This window comes from Quercus lobata, chromosome 10 (assembly GCF_001633185.2).
Source record: "Quercus lobata isolate SW786 chromosome 10, ValleyOak3.0 Primary Assembly, whole genome shotgun sequence".
NCBI lineage: Eukaryota > Viridiplantae > Streptophyta > Magnoliopsida > Fagales > Fagaceae > Quercus > Quercus lobata.
In genome coordinates, this window is record NC_044913.1 from 53891717 (window position 1) to 53915694 (window position 23978).

Consider the following 23978-nt stretch of genomic DNA (forward strand, 5'->3'; position numbering starts at 1 on the left):
CCATACAATAGTTATTATTGCTGAGATAGTGTTGATATTCCTCAATTGGGTAAATTTTTGTCTTCATTTGTCTATAATCAAAGTTTGATAAATAAAAGGCATTTTAGTTCTTTTAAACTTTTTGACACACAAAATTTAAATCCAATATCCAATTAGGAAAAATTACATTGGATTCAGCATTTATTCATAGTTTGAGTATGAATAAGCCAAAGAAAAAAAATCCATTGGAAGAGGAGGTCGTGATGGATATAGTATTGCTAAGGTAGCAATGCAATTCATTAGGTGAATTTTTTACTTCATTTAATCATTAGTCAACGTGATCAAAGTTTGATAAATAAAGGGCATTTTGGTCATTCTAATTTTGACACACAAAATTGGTAAGTCCTAAATGCAATTAGAAAAAATTACATTGAATTCAACATTTATTCATAGTTTGAGTAAGAATATATATATATATATATATATATATATTCCATTAGGAAAATCAATAATAGACTTTGTAAGGACTGAAATTGGGTTGGATCCAAAATAGGATTGGGTTCTGGCCCAAACGGCCCAAACAATAAATTTGTATAGCATGGATGAAAGAACTAGATCTATTCCAGAAGAAAAAACAATTGAATTTGGTAATTTAAGATTGTTAGACATAAATAGGATGAGAAAATCTGTTCTTGGAGTAACTCCAGGAATTTATATTAAACTGTCTTGTTGAGCCATAAAATTACACAAGAGTTCGCAGTCTCATTCTCCAATTGCTTAATATTTTTTTTTTTTTCCTTTTTTAATACATCTTCCCATGTTATATACTACAATCTTGGTGTCATCCTTACCACTCACGTGTAGGTTAGATTCGGGGGACTCCTTCCTGTCCCATCCAGCACCTCCCAGAACCATTAACCAGTAGCTGTAAAGCTGCTTGATCACTGTTCAGGCATCACTTCCACATTAATGCGGTCAAAGAGTTGGTTGAGAGGCATTTAATGCGGAGGTAGCAGTTTTTGAAAATATTTGTTTACTTTCCTTTTCTTACCCCTAGTCCAATGTCCAACTCTTATTTGCTCCGAAGTAAGTCAGTAATGATATGACACTCAGATCTATCTCGGACACATGTTGTCAAGAAGGCTTTTGTCCTCGGACGCTTATTGGACCTATCTCATATTGTCACTACTCGTCTCTTCATTCGGTTCTCCTCATAATCTTATTTGGACCTCCTCGGATGGTCTAACGTCCTCGGATAGGGCCATAGGCCCAGTTAATACTGTCTTAACAATAAGGAATGAGTTTATTTTGTAAAACATCAAGGGTGGTTAGTGTAATTTACCACAAAATTTTCAACGAAATCACTCTTGTATAAATTAGGATAAAACTCAAGTACAGTTTCTTAAATGCAGTACATTATGTAACCTAGCCAATTAAATTTAAACACATGGCTATTTTGAATTTAATCGTTTTTGAAAAATGTAGCATTATTTATACTTCCTTGGTCAATGCAATCGTGTGTTTGAATTTAAATGGAGAACATAAAGTACTGCACCAATTTACCTAAGTTTGTTTTGATAGATTATTAAATCATTCACAATGAGCTTAACAAATCCTTTTTCATTTTTTCTTTTTTTCTAAATTTTGGTGAGCAAATTTCCTTTTATGGTCTCTAATGAACTCTTCATGACTTTGTTTTTTTTTTTTTTTTTTTTTTTTTTTTGTTATAGTATTCAATAATGTTGTTGATTGAGAAATACTATGTCAATAATATTTTCATAATACTTTTACAATAAATATTAGGTAATAAATTATTACTTGTCCTAATTTGAAACCGTCACTAAAAATTACTTTTACATTTCTCTTGTTGATTTCAAGGGAGAAGAATTTTGATAAAATGAGTGTTTGCTAAAAATATTAACAAAGAATAAAAAAATATATATTAATATAAATATATTAGAAATAAAAATAAAGAGTTTGTTGTAGTGTAGTGTGTATTTAAAAAAGTAATAGCTAAAATATAAAAATTATTTTCTAGTAAAAATTTCATAACTAGAATTTTGTTGAATTCATGGAAATTCTAAATAGTACTCTATAATCTATATGCCAGCCTAAGCCCAATGCGACCAAGCCCATACACAAATACCCATTTAACTCTAGCAGGGTTTTTGAATCTAAAGGGTTTTTGCTCAGACTTTCAAGCCATGGACGACACCACCACCACCACCACCACTGCCGCCGCCGCCTCTGCCCGCACCACTTACAACAATAACAGGAATAAGAAGAAGAAGAACCAAACCCCAGAAGCCAAATTCCACTCAGACCTCACACTCTGCTCCAAAAACAAAGACCTCCACGCCGCAATCTCGCTATACGAGTCCGCGACTTCACAGCGCCTCAACCAGAGCCACTTCAATACTCTCCTTTACCTCTGCTCCAACTCCGTCACCGACCCATCACTCAAACCCCTCGCTCTGACCTACGGCTTCCGCATATACGATCACATGCTGTCTCTCCACATCAAGCCCAACGAGGCCTCAATCACTTCCGCCGCCCGCCTCGCCGCCGCGAAAGGCGACGGGGATTACGCCTTTGGTCTTGTGAAATCCATGGAGATTGCGCCGAGGCTGCGTACCTACGACCCGGCATTGATGTGTTTCTGTGAGAATTTGGAGGCGGAGAAGGCTTATGAGGTGGAGGAACACATGGGTAAAGTTGGGGTTAGTTTAGAGGAGCTGGAGCTTGCAGCTTTATTGAAGGTGAGCTCGGAGACTGGGAATGGAGAAAGGGTTTATGGGTATTTGCATAAGTTGAGGAATGTGGTGAGGAGTGTTGGGGATTCAACCACGGCGAAGGCTATTGAGGATTGGTTTTGTGGTGAGAAGGCTAGAGAGGTGGGAGAGGTGAATTGGGAGGTGGAGAGAGTCGAAAAGGCGGTGGAGAAAAACGGGGGAGGGTGGCATGGTTTGGGGTGGATTGGGAAGGGTGATTGGGTTGTCAAGAGAGCCAATGTGGATTCGGCTGGGAGGTGTGGTGGATGTGGGGAGCAGTTGGCGTGTGTGGACATTGATGATGCTGAGACTGAGAGGTTTGCGCAATCCGTGGCTGCATTGGCTTTAGAAAGGGAGGTTAAGGCCAACTTTAGTGAGTTCCAGGTGAGTGTGTGTGTGTGTGTTTTTTTTTTTCGATTTTGGTATGTGTTTTTCGGAATTTTAGATAATATGGCTACTTTGAATGTTTAATTGTTTTTGTGGAATGTTATTTGTATATATTTATGTAGAATTAGAAGAATTGAAATGAGTTTGATTTACTGCTTCTGTCACCACATTGATCATTGGTTCTGATTTTCAGATTAATTAGAATGTTACTAGTTGAGTCTGTTTTGGACAGCATGATAGAATTAGTGTCTGGTTCCAGTGGTTTGGCTGGTTGTTAACTCATTGACTAGTTAATGTAGGTGTACAGGGTTTTATTGCTTGTTGTGCTTCTAAAACTCATGGACCACTTAATCTTTGATATGGTATATGAAAGATTTAATATTTCATTTTCTCTGCTCAGAAACAAATTATTAATGTGTTTTATACTTTGTATCTCTTCTAACTTTTTACTGATACTCTTTCTTCACTGAAATATCCTATTCAAGGATTGGCTGGAAACACATGGCGATTTTGAATTTATAGTGGATGGAGCAAATATTGGGCTCTACCAACAAAATTTTGCTGATGGTGGATTCAGTGTCTCTCAGGTTGTACATTCTATTTGTGTTGGTTTCCTCCCTCCCCCTCTTCCCCCTCTTCTCTTTCTATCTAACCACTAATTTTTGTATCTTTCATTAATGTTTATGTCCTGCAAATTGCAATAGAGCAGCTTGATGCTGTTGTGAAAGAATTGTATAATTGGAGCGGAAACAAATGGCCGCTGGTTGTCTTGCATAACAAACGTCTTCGGGCACTTCTGGAAAATCCTTCCCAAAGAAAGCTGGTCGAGGAGTGGATGGATAACGGCATTCTTTATACAACACCAACTGGTTCCAATGATGATTGGTATTTACCCTTAAACCGCCACATCCATTTTTAGGTCATTATGATTTTGAATGTATGAATTAGGACTCATTCAGTTTTCAACAGCTTGTGCATATTTTCCTTATATCACTTTCTTATTTATTAATGAAGGGTTATATAATTCAGGTATTGGATGTATGCTGCTGTAAAAGTCAAGAGTTTACTTGTGACAAATGATGAAATGCGAGATCACATTTTTGAACTCCTTGGAAGTAGCTTTTTTCTCAAATGGAAAGAACGACATCAAGTATGTGCTGCCTGAAAAGCTTATCCTATACATAGTCATTTTTGTTTCATATTTTTTCTGTGTTTTTATTAATTATAATTATATCTCTCTTTTAATTATATTTTCAGTAAAGGGTGCCTTTGGCTATTTGAATGGTCATGTGTATTGAGTCCTAATGATATATCTTCTATTGTAGATCTCATAGATTCTTTTGTTTCAATTGTGATACACATTTTGTAACTCTTTAGCCTATCTTATGTATACATCCTGTATACACAGGGTAGTTCCTTCTCATCAATAAATTTATTACTTGTCAAAAAAGAAGAGCGCGCTTTTGGCTAGATGTGGGGATGCTTTTGGTTTTACATTATTAAACCGTATTTCCTTTTGCTCAGTATTGTTTAGTTGCATTGTATACAAGGATTTAAAATCATTTGATTGAAGAGCAAATGCTAATATAAATCTTACTATACTGAGGATTTGAGCTTTTAAGATTTTGCTCAATCAATAACACTTGTAATATTATAGATTTGAAATGACATCTTACACATAATCATTTCAAATCCACATATTAATAAAGCTCAAATCCATCTATTAATTTCATCATTAGAATGAAAAAAAAAAAAGAAGCCATTTCATAATCTCTTCTAGTCATTTAAACTAAAAATTCAAATTCAAATCCTTGTCTATAATACCTCTGTCCAAAAAGTTCATTTATGAATTGCCAAATCTGTCGTTTTAATATGGTCAAAGAACTGACTTATAACTATGTCTAAGACAAGGTAGTCAAAAGTAAAAGGTGCCAAGGGCTTGTTTTGCCTGAGGCGTGAGGTGACAAAAACGCGTTAGCCCGAGTAAAGCGAGGCACCAAACTCTAAATATATTTATTATACATATACAACTTAAATCATATGTTCCTAGTGTATTGAAATCTTATAATAAAGTGTTTTTAAATATGTTGCAATTGATTTGTTGACCCCTTGTACACTCCTTGTGTACTAGGGTGTCCCTTTTTGATATCAATAAAACTTATTACTTATCAAAAAAATGTGTTGCATGAAAAATGAGGTCTATCAAATGATTTCAAAATAAGATTAACATGGTTTAGGCTCTATTAGTTATTCTAAAAATAGGTTTTATAACAAGCTTCTACTAGAAATTAATTAATCTAACAATAAGTTTTACAAAAAACTCTTGTAAAATAATTTATCTAACAATAGGTTTTCTAACATGCTTTTTAAAATTAATAATCTAATGATAGGTTTTACAAGAACCTTCTATTCAAAATTTAAAACTTAAAAAAAATTAAATTAAATTAAAAACACTGAGGCTCTCGCCTTAGCGCTTTTTCATGGCTTAAGGTAGTCACCTTGCTCACCTAGGCTGTAAAGGCGAGAGCCTCACTAAAGGCACTTTAGTGGTGCCTTGCCTCGTCCGGGCGTCTTGGCTAGCCCCCGGCTCTCCTATGACTACACTCTAAGATGCAGAAAATTCTCTGTTTCACACATAAGATGGATAATCACACCCTCTTATCAAGACACAGCCAAGCATTTTTATATTATACACATGGATAATCACACCCTCTTATCAAGACACAGCCAAGCATTTTTATATTATACACATATCTTGAGAATGAGAATATAAAAGACATTGAACAATGTGAGTTGGTTGAGCTTAGCTGAGGCACTGCATCAGGCACAGGGCATTTCTTCCGATTATCATTATGCAGATAATGAGATGATTATAGTTGTTTTCCTGTCCTGAGCCTTTTTTTAAATAAGTAAATGTATGTTTTACTGTCCTTAGCTACCCTACTATTCCTCAATCTGAATGACCTTAGGGGGACAGGGTTCACATTTCATAAAGTTAATATTTGGAATAAGAAACAGTTGTTCAGATTTACAAATATCAAATTTTCTTAGGATTCTTCTTCAAAGCATGTATTCTTAAGTCTTAGATATCAATTTGATGAGAATCATATGTTAGATCCCTATTTCGTTGTATGAATAAACATTTGTTGCATCCCATGCTCTAGGTTCGGTATACTTTTGTGAAAGGTAACTTGAAACTTCAGATGCCGCCACCATATTCTTCTGTCATCCAGGTACCATTCGTAATTTGGTTCTTTAAATTTTTGTCTGATAAAAACAATTCCCATATGTGCCTATAAAAAAAAATTTCATCTATTGTTTTCTCAACTTGATGACAGTCTTTATAGAGATTTGTTCTCTAGGCTTCGTAATCCATTTCAGCATTAATTTTCTGTATGTGCGTGCACGAGCGCGTGAATGTGCAAGTTTGTGTGCTTGTGTTTGTCACTTTTGTCTCCTTGGTCACTACACAGGCTCCATTTTTAATGCTGAAATTTTACTTTAGGGATGAACAGTTATGCCTTTTGACATGCTGAAATTGCCACATTATTGTCTTAATTTTTATGTATTAAATCTAAATCCATACATGGTCAAGCTCCATTGCTGATTTTTTAAAATGATTGTCGAGCTGTACATAACCTTTAGTAATTCTTTAGATTTCTTTGTGTTCATTTCCTTGTATATGAACTATGAAGTAGTCTTACTCAATAAAATCCTTATTTACTTTGTAAAAAAAATAAACCATAACGGTCAATACTCATTAGATTAGATTTCAAAATGGATTATGATCTTGATATATTAAGAGGAGAGGGAAAATGTGGTAAGATTGGGAATTTGATAGAAATTTAAATGATTTTGTGTGAGTTTGAAATTTGAAAGGCATATATAGCAGGAATGATGTTTGGCAATCACATAGGAACTTGATGAAATTTATTTTCACAATGACTTGTGTGATATATAATGAGTCCTTAAGCACTCAACAAAGTTGTACAATGTATCTCATAACCATTAAACTTTGGGCAACTTTATGCATACACTTTGGGGAATTCAATTGGAAGGGAATGAGGAGTTCAGGTCTGTTTGGGATCCGCTTATTTTACTGAAACTGAAAACTTTTCGCTGAAAGTACTGTAGATAAAAGTAAAAGTTATCTGAAATAGTACAATGAAACCCATGAATAGTACCAAAAATGCAGTGAGACCCATAAATAGTAGCAAAAATAAGCTGAATAATAAAATAAGTTGGTAAAAATAATTTTTGCCAAACAGACACTTCATGTCTATCACATTGTGCTACTGAACAAAAACTTTTGGTCCTCTTATAAAATTCTTTTTTTGCTTGTTTCCTATATATACCTCTAGTAACTTCCATGTACATTTTAATTTGGACAAGTTCAACAATTTTGATGACTTCAAGCCATATTGGTGGTTGTTCATGGTATTACATTTCTATGATATACTAGAGAATAGAATCTAAATCCAATTAAGTGATTAACTTCTTTCAAATGAAAGTAAAAATATGCTTAGATGTTCTCTGTGACTTCCTGTGGTTTCTGATTTGGGCATTTGTAGTTTATCATATATTTCATAACAACTGAGCTTAATGTCATTTTTTCAATCTTCTTCTGCATTAAAATGAGATGAACCTTCAAGGCACATGAAAAAGGAAAGGGGGAAGGAGGAGTCCCATCTTGAGTAACACATTACATTTATAATGGCTCATAAATGTACAAGATTATACTTGGATACTCTTATAGTCTGTCATTATCCAAAAAAAAAAAAAGAATGTTGATAATGTTACTTTTATTTGGACCTAAAGTCTACCAAAACCCACCCCATCTTGAATTTTTTTATATATTTTTCTCTACTGTATAAAATTTTTATCAGGTTTTTCCCCTTGAATGGAAAAGGCTGTTCTTCAAGCAGCTTTATGCACAAATTTATATATAATTCCCTTAAAGTTACAGTTTTGTGGCTAATGGAATGACTGTTGGTACTTGTTAGTTGGGCTGTACATATGGAGTATTCTGATGGCCCATGTGTTCCTAAATTTTTTTTACAAGAAACTGGCTGTTTCCATTTAATCTTTCTTATATTAGTTAAAAACTATATCTTGATTCATTTCTTGTATGGAGTGCTGAGACACTAATCTGGATTCCAGGAATCAAAAAAAGGATCATGGCATGTGCCTGTTGCTGGCAACAGCAGCGACTGCAATGAATCTTTAAGAACTTGGCTCTGCATTACTAGGCCAAGTGCTAGTGAAGCTTTTGATAAAGTCCCAGTCAATGCAGAAACTTCTGAAAATGGTCATTGCATCTCCAACCTGGATTCAAGAAGTCCTTGCAAGTCAGAGAGTGTTACAAGAGGCAATGGCTTACATAACAGCGTGCATTCCTTTCAGTCTTCTGATGATAAAGCTGTTTCCTTGACGGGTAAACGAAAAGAGAGATCCCCATCTCCTTCCCAGCCATCTCATACACCTAACTGATACTTTTTAATGAAGCAATGACTTGGTTCCATGTCAGAGGCTTCTCAATTGTTTCAAAAATGTCCATCAAGCATGATGGAATGATAGAGCAGCAGCAACAGCAGCGTTAGTGACCTATTGTAAGTCAATGTTTTTCAATACTTTAAGTGGTCTTCTACCTATAACATTTACAATGAAGGATTTTGCCTTTCCCTCAATTTGTATCATGCACTTGATAAATTTTCTTATAGTTCCATTGTTGTATTGTACAATAATCAAAATTCAAGTTTCCAACAACAATATGAAGGATTTTAAATTCATGTTTATTAACTGAGAACACAATAAAATGAAGGATTATAACTTTTTGTTTATTGATTATATTCGTAGACACTTGCTGAAGTTTACTTAAAGAGTTAAGAGCCATAATGGCGTCTACATTTTCTTTTTCTTTTTTTCAGTCAAATAAAGCTTTCTACTTGGAATCATGCTAATTAGATAAAACAGAAAAGTGACACACACCCCCACACACAGAATTTCAATGTGGGAAGGAATGTATTTCAATCAATCATGCTTGTTGAATTTTAGCCAACGGGGGGCTTGGCTAAGTGGGTAAGGCTCGGACGCTTTGTGCAACACACCTAGGTTCGAGTCCTGCTGCCTGCAGGAGTCCGTTGGTGGGCATCCTTTGTGGGGTTGAAATCCCGCATAGGCAGTAACCATAAATTCGGTTCGCCTGGTGCCCTACCCGAGGGTGTAATATAACCATAAATCCCTCCATTTTAATTTACCAAAAAAAAAAAAAAAATTCTTGTTGAATTTTAAACTTAGCGTCGGTATTTTCCAAGGCTGCATCACATCCTTTCCCCCCCCCCCCCTAAACCTGACATAGATTTTACACATGATTGGTTAACACTAAGTTTGTGGGTTAAAAAAAAAAAAAAAAAAAGATTGAAAAGGAAAAATGAGGGAACAATAAAAGATTAAACAATTTCATTATTTATTGTTTTAATGTTTGTAAAGAATGAATGAAAAATAATTTACTCATAATAACAATACTATTGTCACTCCCAAAACAAATCCCATTATTACTCTTTGGAGTTTTGACCATTAGAGGACCTTGTGCATGGCTTTTTGACGTTTGGACTTAGGAGTTTGAGTTTGATAAAAGACCGAGTGACGTCTGTGTTGCAATCCCATGTGAAAGTGAAACCCACAAGAATGAATGTCTGGTGTTTGATAGAGAATATGCCATTGCCAGCCAAAGAAAGAAAGACCCAATTTATTTATTTTTTTGGTTTCTCTCGGGCAGGGCTGGCCCTAGACATTTTGGGGCCTAAGGCGAGAACTAAAATGGGGCATAACCAATAACCAAGTTTTGCTTTGAACTGAAAAGGTTTCTCTAACACTAAGGGAGGGGTCCTAGACTCTTTGCCTCTTAGGCAGTAGAAGTGAGAGTTCCTTCTTGTAAGGCTGTTGAGTTCCCTAGGGTAACTAGTTTACTAATAGGGCTAGTGGGTTGTCTTTCTTTTGGGGTTAGGGAAACACAAGAGGAGGGATGGAGAACTTGACGAAGCATTGGCGTAATTTGTCTCTCATTGAAAGGGAGGGAGGCAAGCTGGCGCTGAAGAAGGATAGAGCGAACCAAGAGTTTACTCTTGTGGCTAAATTTCTAACAAAGTGTGTGTTGAACACTGAGGCAATCGTGAGGACTTTCAGCCCTTTGTGGCGAGCCAAAAATGGTTTTAAAGTTCGTGATGCAGGCGAACATACGATGTTATTTGTGTTTGATAATGCAAAAGAAGTGAACAAAATTTTGATGAGTGAACCCTGGAGTTTTGATAGGCATCTAGTGATCCTCCAACGATTAGAGAGCGCTACCTCAATGAATGCATTGAAGTTGGATTCAGTATCGTTATAGGTCCAGGTGCACCATATTCCAGTGAGATATCTGAACAGAGGTGTGGCTGAGGATTTGTGTGAAGCAATAGGCGTGGTGGATATAAATGCAAAGGATATTGAAGTAAATCGTGGCAGTTTCTTCTGAATTCGGGTGCTTGTTGATATTTCGATACCTTGGTGTCGGGGCCGAGTGTTATCAATGGAGGATGGCGAAGAGTGTTGGGTGTCATTCAAATATGAATGTCTTCCTAATATTTGTTATTGGTGTGGATGTCTGGATCACTCCGATAGGGATTGTGCGAGATGGATTGAAAGTGATGGAACATTAGATAGTAGGGAGAGGGAGTATGGTTAGATAGTAGGGAGAGGGAGTATAGTCCTTGGATTCGGGCAGCACCAACCCAAACAAGGAGGAAATCTATGGTGGTGGTCCCTGGTTACAATAAGGCTAGGAAGAAGGGTGGTCTTCAGTCCAACACTCCGGTGACTGAGATGCAAAAACCGATGAGGAAAGAGTGTAAGGGGCGGGCCAAACATGCCAACTCAGCGGCGGAGAGGGTAGCAGTAAATTCAGAAGAGGAGATCACGGAAGAAATAAACGTGCATGAGAATTCCAAACCTGAAACTGTAAAGGTGTTAACTGAGAATAATTGCGACATTTATGGAGAGAATAATAGCGGGAATTATGGAGTTATTTATGGACATAATGGGGACCCGTTGGAGGATCGGATTCTAGAGATTGATAGAGAATTGAATAGCGTTGAAATCACTGAAAGAATTGAAAGGGGGGAGGCGGCATTAAACAAGGAGATAGACGTGGATAGCCCTAACGCTGAGTCACCAAATAAGATACCAGAAATTTTAGAAAAGGGTTTGGAGGCAGACGTTGGTTATGTGGTTGCTTTAAATCCCTTAACTGATGAACAAAGGAAAAAAAATAAACCCGATACTCAGGGAAGGGCTTCTAGCCATGAGGGAGAGGAAGGCCAAGCTAAAACTAGAACTTGGACTCGAGTAGCTCGTTTTGCTCAGAAAGGTGATGCTCAGACGAAGGCAGAAGCAGCTGGTACTTCTAAATGCTTTTTCATGGAGATTGATGGTTGTGAATTACGAAACAAGAGGAGATTGATTGATCATGTCAGTCAAAAACAATTTTCAATGGTGGAGGCTACTGGGTAGCCCTGCCAAGAGCAATGAATCTCTTATGTTGGAACTGTCGAGGGCCTGGGAACCAATTGACAGAACAAGAGATTGGGGATATTATCTGGGCATAAGATCCCTCAATTGTGTTCTTAGCCGAAACATGGCTGGATAAGGCTAGGCTAGAAGATATTCGAGTCAAACTAAATTTTGGTGGTATGATTGAAGTGTGCAGAGATACAAGAGGAGGGGGGATAGTAATTTTTTGGAGGAAGGAAGTAGATTTTTCTCTAGGTACCTTCTCCCCAAATCACATTGATGGTGTTTTGAATAAGGGTAAGGAGGATGAATGGAGGTTCACGGGGTTCTATGGAGAATCTGAGACAAGTAATCACTATTTATCGTGGGCTTGTCTAAGGAGACTAAAGGGCAGGAATTCAATCCCATGGCTTTATGCAGGTGATTTTAATGAGATTGCACGAAGTCATGAGAAACTTGGAGGGAGGCAAAGACCAGCTAGACAAATGGAAGAGTTTAGAGATGTTCTCGATGAGTGTGCATTCCGGGACCTTGGCTTTACGGGAGAAAAATTTACATGGTGTAATGGACATTCGAATGGCTTTACAATTTGGGAGAGGCTGGATAGAGCAGTTGCTACGATGGAATGGCTAGACAAATTTCCTGCAACTAAGTTAATTCATTTGGAGTGTGGTTCATCTGATCATAAGCCTATTCTTATTTGTCTCAAGGGTATCCCAAAAATCTGACAAAAGCCATGGCATTTTGATCACATGTGGTTGGAGGAAGAGGGTTGCAAAGATACAGTAGAAACTGCTTGGCTTTTCAATGCACCCGGTCAAGCTATGACTAGGGTGGAGGGGAAGATAAGTCATTGCCAAACACAACTCAAGTGGTGGAGCCAGGTTGCAATTGGGAATATTACTAGACTATTGAAGGAAAAAAAAGAGTTGCTAAGAAAGGCGGAAGAGGAGGCGATAAAGGGGAGGTCTATAAACCAGGTGACATGGTTGAAAAGAGAGATAAATGATTTGTTATCAAAAGAAGAGAAAATGTGGAAACAAAGATCTAGAGAATTGTGGTTGCCTGAAGGAGATAGAAATACTCGGTATTTCCATAGTAGAGCTACTCACAGGTATCGCCGAAATAAATTTGAGGTGCTGGAGAACCATTTGGGTGAGAGATGTGTGGATTAGAATGGCATAGAAAATATTTTCGTGGATTTTTACCAAAATTTATTAGCTTCATCCTCACCAAACCGGATTGAAGAAGCTTTAGAAGCAACACCATAGGTGGTAACTGAGGAGATGAATCATAAGCTTGTTGTTCCTTTTGGGAGAGCCAAGGTTGACATTGCCTTAAATCAGATGGACCCCTTGAAATCTCCAGGACCTGATGGGATGCGTCCATTGTTTTTCCAGCAATTCTAGTCAATTATTGGTGATGGAGCAGTTGAGGCAGTTCTCACATGCCTCAATACAGGTTCAATCCCACCTTCAATAAATCGCACTTTTATCACTCTCATCCCAAAGGTTAAAAGCCCGGTAAAAGTTTCTGAATATCGCCCAATTGCACTTTGTAATATTCTGTATAAGCTTATTTCTAAAGTTCTAGCAAATAGACTTAAGAAGATTTTACCTAGCATTACTTCAGAATCTCAAAGTGCCTTTCAGTCTAGTAAAGCAATCATTGATAATATTTTGGTTGCCTTTGAGACCCTTCACCATATGAAAAACCAAAAATCCAAAAAAATGGGTTTTTTGGCCATGAAGTTAGATATGAGTAAGGCGTATGACCAGTGGAGTGGAGCTATTTAAGAAAGATTATGGAGAAATTGGGTTTTTGTGAAAGGTGAGTGTCTCTTGTTCTAGAGTGTATTAGCACAGTGTCCTATTCGATTCTGGTGAATGGACAGCCTAAGGGAGATATTAGGCCATCAAGGGGTTTAAGGCAAGGAGATCCTTTGTCTCCATACCTTTTTTTTTTTTGTTCAGAAGGTTTGAATAGGATGTTGCAGCAGGCAGCCTCCAATGACAGAATAAGGGGATTCTCGTTATGTAAAAGGTAGTGAACGAAGACACAAAGGCCCAAATTTTGGATTTTTTACAAGTACCGAAGGTGAAAGAGTATGAGAAGTACCCTGGCTTGCCGGCGGTGGTGGGAAGGAATAGGAAAGCAAGTCTAAATTTCATCAAAGAAAGGGTGTGGAGCAAACTTCAAGGGTGAAAGGAAAAGCTATTGTCCCAAGCGAGTAGAGAGATTTTATTCAAAGCGGTGGTGCAAGCGATTCCTACATTCGCAATGGGTTGCTTCAAATTATCAGTGGGTCTTTGTCAAGAAATTGAGGCATTAATCTGGAAATTCTTTTGGGGACAAAAGGGTGAGCAACGGAAAATTCATTGGAAAAAATGGGAGGTTCTTTGCCAACCTAAATCAAAAGGAGGGTTAGGCTTCAAAGACTTGGAAAAATTCAATGATGCAATGTTGGCAAAACAAGTGTGGAGACTATTGAAGGACCAATCCTCTCTTTTTTATCGGGTCTTTAAGGCGAAGTATTTTCCCAAGGGGTCCATTTTTGAAGCCTCAGCAGCCACAGGTTCTTATGCTTGGCAGAGTATCCTTAAGTCAAGAAAGGTGATTTTGATGGGTATGAGATGGAGAATAGGAGATGGGAAGAGTATAGATATATATGGAGAAAATTGGCTGCCAGGGAAGGGGTCTGCCAGGATCGTTTCTCCACAGGTAGCGGCATTAAAAGGATCTCAGGTTGCTGCACTAATAAATCCAAACACTCAGTCTTGGAATATTAATATGCTCAACCAGCATTTTTTGAGTTTTGAGGTTACTAGAATAAAAGCAATTCCACTGAGTTGGATTGAACATAAAGACCACCTTATTTGGCCCAACAATCACGATGGGGAGTATTCGGTTAAGGCAGGGTATCAAATGTTGTGTAAGGAAGCAAACTCCAGCATTGCATCAAGCTTGGACTTGTCGCACAGATCAACTTTCTGGAAATGCCTTTGGAAGCTTCACATCCCTAAAAAAATCAAGTTTTTTCTTTGGAGAGTCTACTCTAACGCGCTGCCCACAAAGGATAATTTGAAGAAAAGGAAAATTCTTGAGGATGCGAGGTGCAGTGCCTGCCTTCTGGATCAGGAAACAACGTTCCATGCACTGTGGAGTCTCGAGACACTCAAAGAAACTTGGAACCCCTATTTCAACTAGGTCCGAACAGAGTTTCCTCATCTTCAAGACATGCAAGAAGTATTAAACCTGGTCGAACAGAGGGCAAAGGGACTGGAGCTGTTTGGGGTGGTGACTTGGTTTATCTGGACTCAAAGAAATAAGCTGAGGCTGAATGAGAAAGGGGTGCCGAGAGATAAGCTTTTTGAAACAGCTAGAAAGTTACCTCTCGGATTTTCAATCAAAAATCCAAGAGACCAAGGTGCACCAACGGAAGGAAAATACAAAATGGATACCTCCAGGGGTCGGAATATATAAAGCAAATTATGATGGTGCCGTGTTCGCCAAGTAGGAGGAAGCGGGGATACGGGTTATAGTTAGAAATGGTAAAGGGGATGTGATTGCTGCCTTAGCTGAAAAAATACCTTACCCGGGTTCAGTGGAGGTGCTGGAAGCATTAGCTGCAAGAAGAGTAGCAAAATTTGTTGTGGAATTGGGCTTATCAGTTGCTGAATTTGAAGGAGATTCTGAGGTAGTTTGGAGGGCTTTGAAGGCAGCGGACGGGGCTCATTTAGCCATGGGGGTGATTATCAAAGACACAATGTCTATAGTAGGTTCGCTTAGAACCTTTTCTTTCTCTCATACTAGGCGGCAGGGTAATTGTGTAGCCCATGCTTTAGCTAAGAGAGCAATTGTTTCTTTTCCTTTATTAGTCTGGATGGAGCATGTTCCAACAGACATTAGTCATGTTGTTATTTCTGATTTTCCAGCATCATAATAATATTACTCTGTTTTGTCTCTCATAAAAAAAAAAATTTTGGGGCATTTTTTATACTTATGTATTAATTAATTTAATATTTGTTTAATATTTTTTTAGCAAATTTTTTTTAAGTTTTTCATATCCAAATGCATATTTTCTAGTAGACATTTCTAATCAAACAATATATTTATAAAGACCAAAATAAAAAATAACTTTCAAGTATAGAGCAAATGAAAAATAGAACCTGATTTATATAAAAAGTATTGTTGTAGTTTCACTGAATAATAATAAGATTTTAGCAATCTCAACCTGCATAAATAAAGATTTATTCATTGTATTACCATTCACTAAAAAAAAAATATATATATATATATATATATATATAAAACACAAGATTAAAATTAAAAAAAAAAAAAAAAAGTCACAACCATAACAAAAACAAGCCTAGCCGAGCCAAGAACCTGCCAAGACCCACCCACAAAAAACTTAAAACAAATCCTATTACATTTACACCTATAACCACACACACAAACCAAAAAAAAAAAAAAAAAAAAAAAGAGCAACACGGCCCAGCCCTTTTAAAAAATCCGAAGTAGAATGGAAAGCAACTAAGCAAGCGTAAGCCTTATTAGTTATAGTGTTATACCTGAAGCTCAAAAGTCAAAACCCATTACCCACTATACCCAGCCAAAATCAAAACGCAGCACGGCACTGACGGCAGCAGTGAAAAAATAAAAAAAAAGGGCAGTCAGTGACGGTGGAGGAAAGGAAGCTTGAGCCAGCAGCCAGGCAATTGAATGATTTAGATTAGATCGGAGGAAAGGAAGCTTGAGCCAAGCAACCAGGCCTAGCAATAGTGGAGAGAAAGAATGAGAGAGGCAAAGAGCAAGAGTTGAGAGAAAAAATGAGAAAGAGACGGTAAAAATTTTAGGGATTTGAGGTTTTTTATTTGTTTTGATTATTGATTGTTTTGTGGTTAATTTTTTAGACTGGATTTGTAGTTTATTTTGTTGAATTTTGGTTTATCTAGAGGATAGTGATGTTATTTTCGGGAAAATTGATTTTATTTAGACCAAATTTTTTTTTTGTGCTACCAATGTTTAACTGGGTATAACAAAAAATTTGTTTTTTGGTCAAAAGGATGTTCCGGAATTTTTTAGATTCATTTGAAACCAAATTTTTTTCCCCTACTACTGCTTCATTTCTAAAATTGTGGGGCCTCCCTTCCACTTGAGGGCCTTAGGCAATTGCCTTCCACATGAGTCACGGGGTGTCCGGGTTAGCTTTCACACACCTCGACTAATCCCCGCTCGCAGTGGGAGCCTGCCACTGGCCACAAGGTGTCGCAACTGCTGGGACTTGAACTGGGAAGTACACTCATTCAAACCCCAGAGCTTTACCTAGACCCAAAATGTTATACAACTGTATTGTGCTACTCACAATGTAGTAGCACAGCAGTACATACCTTCGTGGCAAGGGTCCATTTTGGTTCATCGCAAATTGTAACATGAAAGTTTGCGGGGAAGCCAAAGTCACTTTAGTCAATGGTAGCGGTAGGTAGCTTCACTGGTTCAGATGGAGCATTAGTCAAGACTTCGTAGAAGTATGGAAACTTTACGATCTCATAGTCCTCATACTCCACATCTGCCTTGATTCCTAACTTCGAAGCCCAAAAGAGAGAGGGGTTAAATAAATTTTGTATTCCACATCCACACACACAACAATAATAATAATAATATGGAAGCAGCAAAAACATACATACAGATACAGTTACAAGTCCCTCTTTATCACCTATGTACAGATTTTATCACAAGAGCACATGCACACATAATTTTCATTCATTCACACAACACAAGCATTCATGGTTTGTTTGTTTTGAACACAAATCTTAAACACAGTACAATAAAGTAGGGAGATACATACACAAACAAAGGAAACATAACATAAAATGCTTATATTAATTCAACAACCAACCGTCATTCACTTGAAACCTGAAACCCCTCAAAACCCAAATAAAAAAAATAAAAAATAAAAAAAATTACCAAACCCTAAAAACAAAACCTACAAACCAAGTGGAAATCTAATCCACCAAAAAGAAAAAATAAAATAAAATAAATAATTCATCAATCTAAACCTTAATTAAGAGGGTCTCCAGCAGTTTCTTTAAATTTTTGTACTATTTGGACAGTGAACAGTGATATTTGCCTACTTACTTTTTCAAATACATATTTCAACAGATTCTCTATCCTTCTCCATCTCATTTAAATACTATTTATTCATTCATTTTTTATTCTTTTTTTAATCTTCATTTATTCTTCCTCTATTCATTCTTAACAACTATATCATTTAAATTTTTAACAACAATATTTAAAAAATAATAATTTCTTTAAATTTTTCATTAATCATATTTCTCAAATGGTAATATGTTTTAAGAGATTTTTATTTTTATGAGTAATGTTATAGCCACAAACTAAATTACAACATTTTTACAAATTATTGATCTGGCCAACTTTTTATTGGTTTTCATCTAGGCCTACCATTAACACCACATTAGCAGTTTATAATTTTTTTTTTAAATGTTTGTATCTCTAGCATTATTCCCAAATGTTCAAACCAATCATTTTCTTTCCTATTATTCATTAACTTATAATTAACTATTTAAAAATTTAAAAAAAAAAAAAAAAAAAAAAAACTTACCATATTTTTCATTAAAAAAAGTCCACCACACGGATTAGACCAATTCCTTTTATTTCTTATTATTCATTAAATTATAATTAATTTCCTTTAAAAAAAAAACTAAACATAATTAGTATCATTAAAAAACAATTCTACCACCCTTTTCTGTTTTTTCTCCACCCCTTTCCTTTTTTGTTTCAGAGAGAGAAAAAAGATCAGAGAAATCATCCCATAGAAATTGCCGAGAGAGAGAGAGAGAGGTCGTCGCTGCGAAGGCCCGCGGAGATCATCCACTCACCGCCATTGGTCCTCCTCCTCCTCACCACCAAGTGCATGCAAACCTAGTTGGGTCAGATCGGCTTTTGTCTCTCTTTTTTTCTTCCTTCTTTTCTTGTTCTAATTCACTTTGTTGTTACAATGGAGCTTAGATAGGCTTTGATGTTCTTGATCTGTTATTTTTGTTTTGATTTTAGATTTGTTGTTCTAATTAAATTTGTCTTTTTCCCTGTTCTTAATCTGTTGTTTCTATTCTAATTTTAGATTTGTTGTTGTAATTAAATTTATCTGATTTTACTTTGACAAAAAGAAAAACAATTCGAGAAAGAGAGAGACAAATGTACCTGAGAGATAGAGACAGAGAGAGATGTCTCAAATTCTTGAATGAGAAAGAAAACAGGCAAGAGAGAGAGAGAGCCTTAAGAGCATCTCTAACAACTTATCTAAAATTTTGTAGTGTTTGGAGGGTGAACAATGACATTTATCTTTTACATACCTACTTTTTGAAATACATTTTCCAACATATTCTATATCCTTTCTCCATCTCATTTAAATATTATTTCTTCATTCTTTCTTTATTCTTTCTTTAATTTTTTTTAATCTTTCTTTATTCATTCCCAACAACTATAGTTTTCAAATTCCTAACAGCTATATTTTTAAATTTCCCAACGACAACATTTTTAAATTTTCCAACAATTATATTTTCTCAGTAGCCTTTTTTTTAAGGGTCATATTTTTTCAAATGGTAATATTTCTATGTAGTCATATTTTTCAAAAAGACTTGATAAATTTCAAGATTAACACAGATTTGATAAATTTCAAATTACATCGAATTTTACTTATACAAGACTAACATAAATGAAGAGAAATTTCAAATTACAATAAAGACTGAAGACATAAAAATTAATGCTAGCATAAAACTTAAAATTATATGATCCTACAACTCACTATATTGTTGCCACAAGTGCTCAATGAGATCCGATTGGAGTTCAGAATGAGTTTCTCTATTTCTAATTTTTTCATGGGCTACAATGAACGCCGTAAATTGACTAAATTCTTCTGTAGGCTCATGGGACATTGTTGTATGGACTCTTTCAAGCACTTGTTCATAATCAAAGTCTTCTGCTCCATTGACATCACGTTCATCTTCAATTTTCATGTTATGCAATATTATGCATGCCTTTATAATGTAATCAAGAGCCTCTGTTCTCCAAAGACGTATAGGCCCACGAAAAATTACAAATCGTGCTTGAAGCACTTCAAATGCACGCTCTACATCCTTCCTTGTTGACTCCTAAGTTGTAGCAAAAATACTTCTCTTTCTACCTTGTGGAGTTGGGATTGTCTTTACAAAAGTGGACCATGGAGGATATATACCATCAGCAAGATAGTATCCCATTGTATAATCATGACCATTGGTTGAGTAATTCACTGAAGGTGCACGGCCTTAAACGAGCTTGGTAAATATAAAAGAATGGTCTAGCACGTTGATGTCATTATGAGATCCAGGTAATCCAAAAAATGCATGCCATATCCAAAGATCATATGATGCTATTGCTTCCAAAATAATTTTTGGCTCACAACTATGACCAGTATACTGAACTTTCCACCCCGATGGGCAATTCTTCCATTTCTAGTGCATGCAGTCAATGCTCCCTAGCATCCCTGGAAATCCATGCTTTTCACCAACTCTTAGCAACCTAGCAATGTCATTGCTATTTGGTGACCTCAAGTATTCTGTAGAATAAATATTGACTATGGCTTCAACAAATTTTTTAAGACTCTTTATTGTAGTGCTTTCTCCAATTCTCACATATTCATCTATAAAATCTACCGCTACTTCATATGTAAGCATCCTTAGTACGGTAGTCATCTTCTAAAGGAAAGACAAACCAAGCACTCAGGCAACATTTCTTTTTTGAACAAAATATTCATCTTTCTCTTCTAGATTAGATTTAATATGTAGAAAAAGAGAATGATTCATTCGAAACCTCCTCCGAAATACATTAGGAGGATATACTGGTGATTCTGCAAAATAGTCTTGAAAAAGTCTTTGGAGGCCTTGCTCATGATCACGTTGGATGAACCTACGGCTTTGAATAGAACCACGATGTGAAGTTGATGCCCTCTCTCTTTCTAATCGTACTTCTTCCAATGAAAGAAGCGTAATTATCTCAAAATCATCATTAGAATCTAAGTCATTTAGAAACAAATTTCCCAAGTTGCCGCCAGCAAAAAAAACACACAATTATTGCAACATGTGTGAATAATTCACATATTGATACTTAAAAAACCATGCAATATTCATGTATTAGGGGAATCAGATTAGTTTATTGACTGTAATAAGATTAATTAAATAGAAAATTAGAGATAAGATTAAGAAACAGAGTGAAAGAGAGATAGAGAGAAAAGACCCAAAAACCCAAAACCTAAACCTAGATACTGGTGAAGAACAATAGCAAATCATTCAAAACCACCAAATCATCAACTCGTACAATAAACTAATAAATTCAAACATGACAAAAACCCTATGAAATCAAAATTTTGGGTACCAATATTCAAGGTTGAGCCAATGTTTTCAAAACTGCATTCTTCGTCATAGGTGGTTGAGCGAACTTCGATTGAAAGCCATGGTGCAAGTCGTTTTGTGAGAGGGAATCATTTTGTGAAGACAGCAACAGCGATGGGTTGATTTTGTGAGAGAAGAGTTTCTAAAGAGAGAGAGCTACGTTGATGTATTTTGAAGAGAAACCAAGAGCACAATGGAGAGAAGGAAAAGAGTTTTAATGAGAGAGAAAGAATAGTTATTTAATATGGGTGGGCAATTTTTTAAGATAAAATAAGTCTATGGAGTTGCTACAATGTTTTTTATATCAAGAGAACCAGTGTAGCAACTTCAAAAAATATTTGGAAAAGTTTTGCATTTGGAGAATCTGTTAGAGCTTATTTTTGGGGTTTGCTCTCCAAAAAATAAATTTAGCTAATCTATTAGAGATGCTGTAAAAGCCTAATATATAGTATATACCGTTGGTTGGCTAGCTTATGTCAAAGTATGGTTTTACCCTTATGTCTTTGAATTAGAATCTAAACTGTACCGTTTCCGTCACATATATGCCAGGGCTTTTATGCATACCAAGGCCCATTTATTCACTTATGCTTCCTTTTTTGGACCTTCTTGTTCCAAAACTAATTACCTCATTTAAATATATTGGACTCAAATTCCACTCTAGTAATTGGGCCATGGCCCTCCTCCTTTGTGTGTGTATATATATATATATATATATATATAGGAATTACTTTGATTTGTGGCATATTTTAATTTGTGGAGCATGGAATAAGATAGGAAGAATGGGATAGATGATTTTGATTCCTTTATTTTCTGCTTTTGTAATTTGTTGGTCAGTTCAAGTATTGTCTTTACCCTTTCTCTTTTTTTTTTTTTTTTTTTGGTTGGTAATTTGTTGGATTATTGGATGATAAAAGATTGGTAGGCAATTTATTTTTCTTTTCTTTTTTATTTTTATTTTGGTGCATGTAATTGCATTTCTCATATTGAATACTTGAAATATCAGTGTCCATTGGTTATGTTCAGTAATTCCATCTGATCTGTTCATTTTAATGTGTTAAGTGTTTCATACAATAATGTAAATCGATACTTCACCTACAAGGTTTTTATTTATTTATTTATGTATTCATTTTGCTATTTTTTCAAGGTTAGATTTCAAGCTATTCAGTTAAAGAACAACATTTAACATTAAGACTGAAAGCAAATGTTAATTGGGAGATTGATAGAATTAATGGGTTGTAATTGTATAGTTGGGTGTATTCAGTGATCAATTGGAAAGTTTCTAGGAATTAGGCCCTTGCGTGGAGAAATTATTAGATCCACCATGAGGACTGTTGATGTGGTCCTCCCAACCAATGAGATAATGTCATTTATACAAATGTGTGAGTGAACTTCTTAATCAGCACAAGGAATATAAATAAAAAATAAAAAAAATTACCAAGTGATATCACATTTGCATAAATAAAAGCATTTTATTGGTTGGGAGGTCAAGGAGGACCTCGTTAGTAGTCCTCCTAGTGGACCTAATAATTTCTCCGTTGCGTGATTTCATGGCTACACTAATATGTCAGGTTTGGCCAAACCTATATGAGTTTCAATTTTAGATGCACTAAAACAACAACCTTACTTCCACACACACACACACAAATCAATTTCCATTCTGAACCAAGAAATAAGTCCTTACTATTATCACTCACCACCCAGAGTCAATAACATCTCAAAAAATCTTCTCCCACATCTTCACCATCTTCCATCCTCACTTCACTAAAAGGAACTTTATCAAGGAGACCCATACTTTGCAACACTAGTGGTTAACAAGGGAACTTGGTCAATTTACTGTTATACATAGTTGGTTACACTCTATCCCTCGATCCCCACTGCACTCATAATTTCTCCCTCTAATAAAAAATTAATATGAAAAGCCTTATTTACTTTCATAGTTTTACTACCACTGAATTAGTAGTTTTTTTGTACTATTGAGATATGCCACTTACTGAACTTTTACTGCTTTTGTAATGAACTACACCTACTGGTGAGACTGTTTTTGTTTCGGTTTTATCTTATTGCTGAAAGTCTATTGTTATGTTTTATTCTATCTATGGATATTCATTGTCCTATTCACTTTTACTTTTATCATTGTACATAATATATTGTTTTATCCTTTTATAGTTGGATACATATCAAACTTTCATTCATTATCCATACTTCCTTCCTTTGATTTCAAGGTAGGTTTCCTTTGTAATAAAAAAAAGGTACACTGGTAACCATTACTCTTCTTTGGATAAATGTTAAGCTTTGGGCTTAGACTCTCAAATAAAATCTTGAGCCTAACAGGGCTAACCATCTCGAATGTGCCAGAGAAGACCACAATAGAAAGTAAAGAGGAGAGAGAAAAAGAGAAGGGAGGGGGTGGGTACTATGTGGAGAAAAAAAAAAGATCAGAAGCAAGGCTTGTTTACTTTCTTGTAAACAAGTCTCAGAATACAGTTTTTCGAGATGATGGATTCGTTTGGGAACAATTTATTTAGTTGAAATTGAAAAATTTTGTTGAAAATGTTAAAAAATTAAAAAAAAGTTAAATGCTAGCTGAATTGTATAATAAGACTTATAAATAGTACCAAAAAGTGCAATAAGATCTATGAATAATAGAAAAAAGAAGCTAAAAATTCAAATAAGCTTCATCACATTCCAAACAAACTCCATATATCCAAAGATTCCAAACAAGCCCATATTTCCTCCAAAACAAGCTGCAGATCCCAGATTTTCATAATGACAGCAAAAAGAATGAATATCATAATTTTTTTTTTTTTTTTTCCATAATGAAAGCAAGAACAATGAAGTTCTTGTTGTT

The 23978-nt window shown here is 35.8% G+C and overlaps 1 protein-coding gene across 1 annotated transcript; it reads left to right on the forward strand.

The window, feature by feature from the left end:
• The first annotated feature begins 2136 nt into the window (after window positions 1-2136).
• LOC115965922 (proteinaceous RNase P 2-like) lies at window positions 2137-8969 on the forward strand. The gene is made up of 6 exons (XM_031085236.1): window positions 2137-3134; window positions 3623-3724; window positions 3847-4022; window positions 4167-4287; window positions 6302-6370; window positions 8298-8969. Exons 1-6 carry the CDS (start codon window positions 2184-2186, stop codon window positions 8625-8627), a joined length of 1749 nt encoding a protein of 582 aa, XP_030941096.1. The 5' UTR covers window positions 2137-2183; the 3' UTR covers window positions 8628-8969.
• The last annotated feature ends 15009 nt before the right edge of the window (window positions 8970-23978 follow it).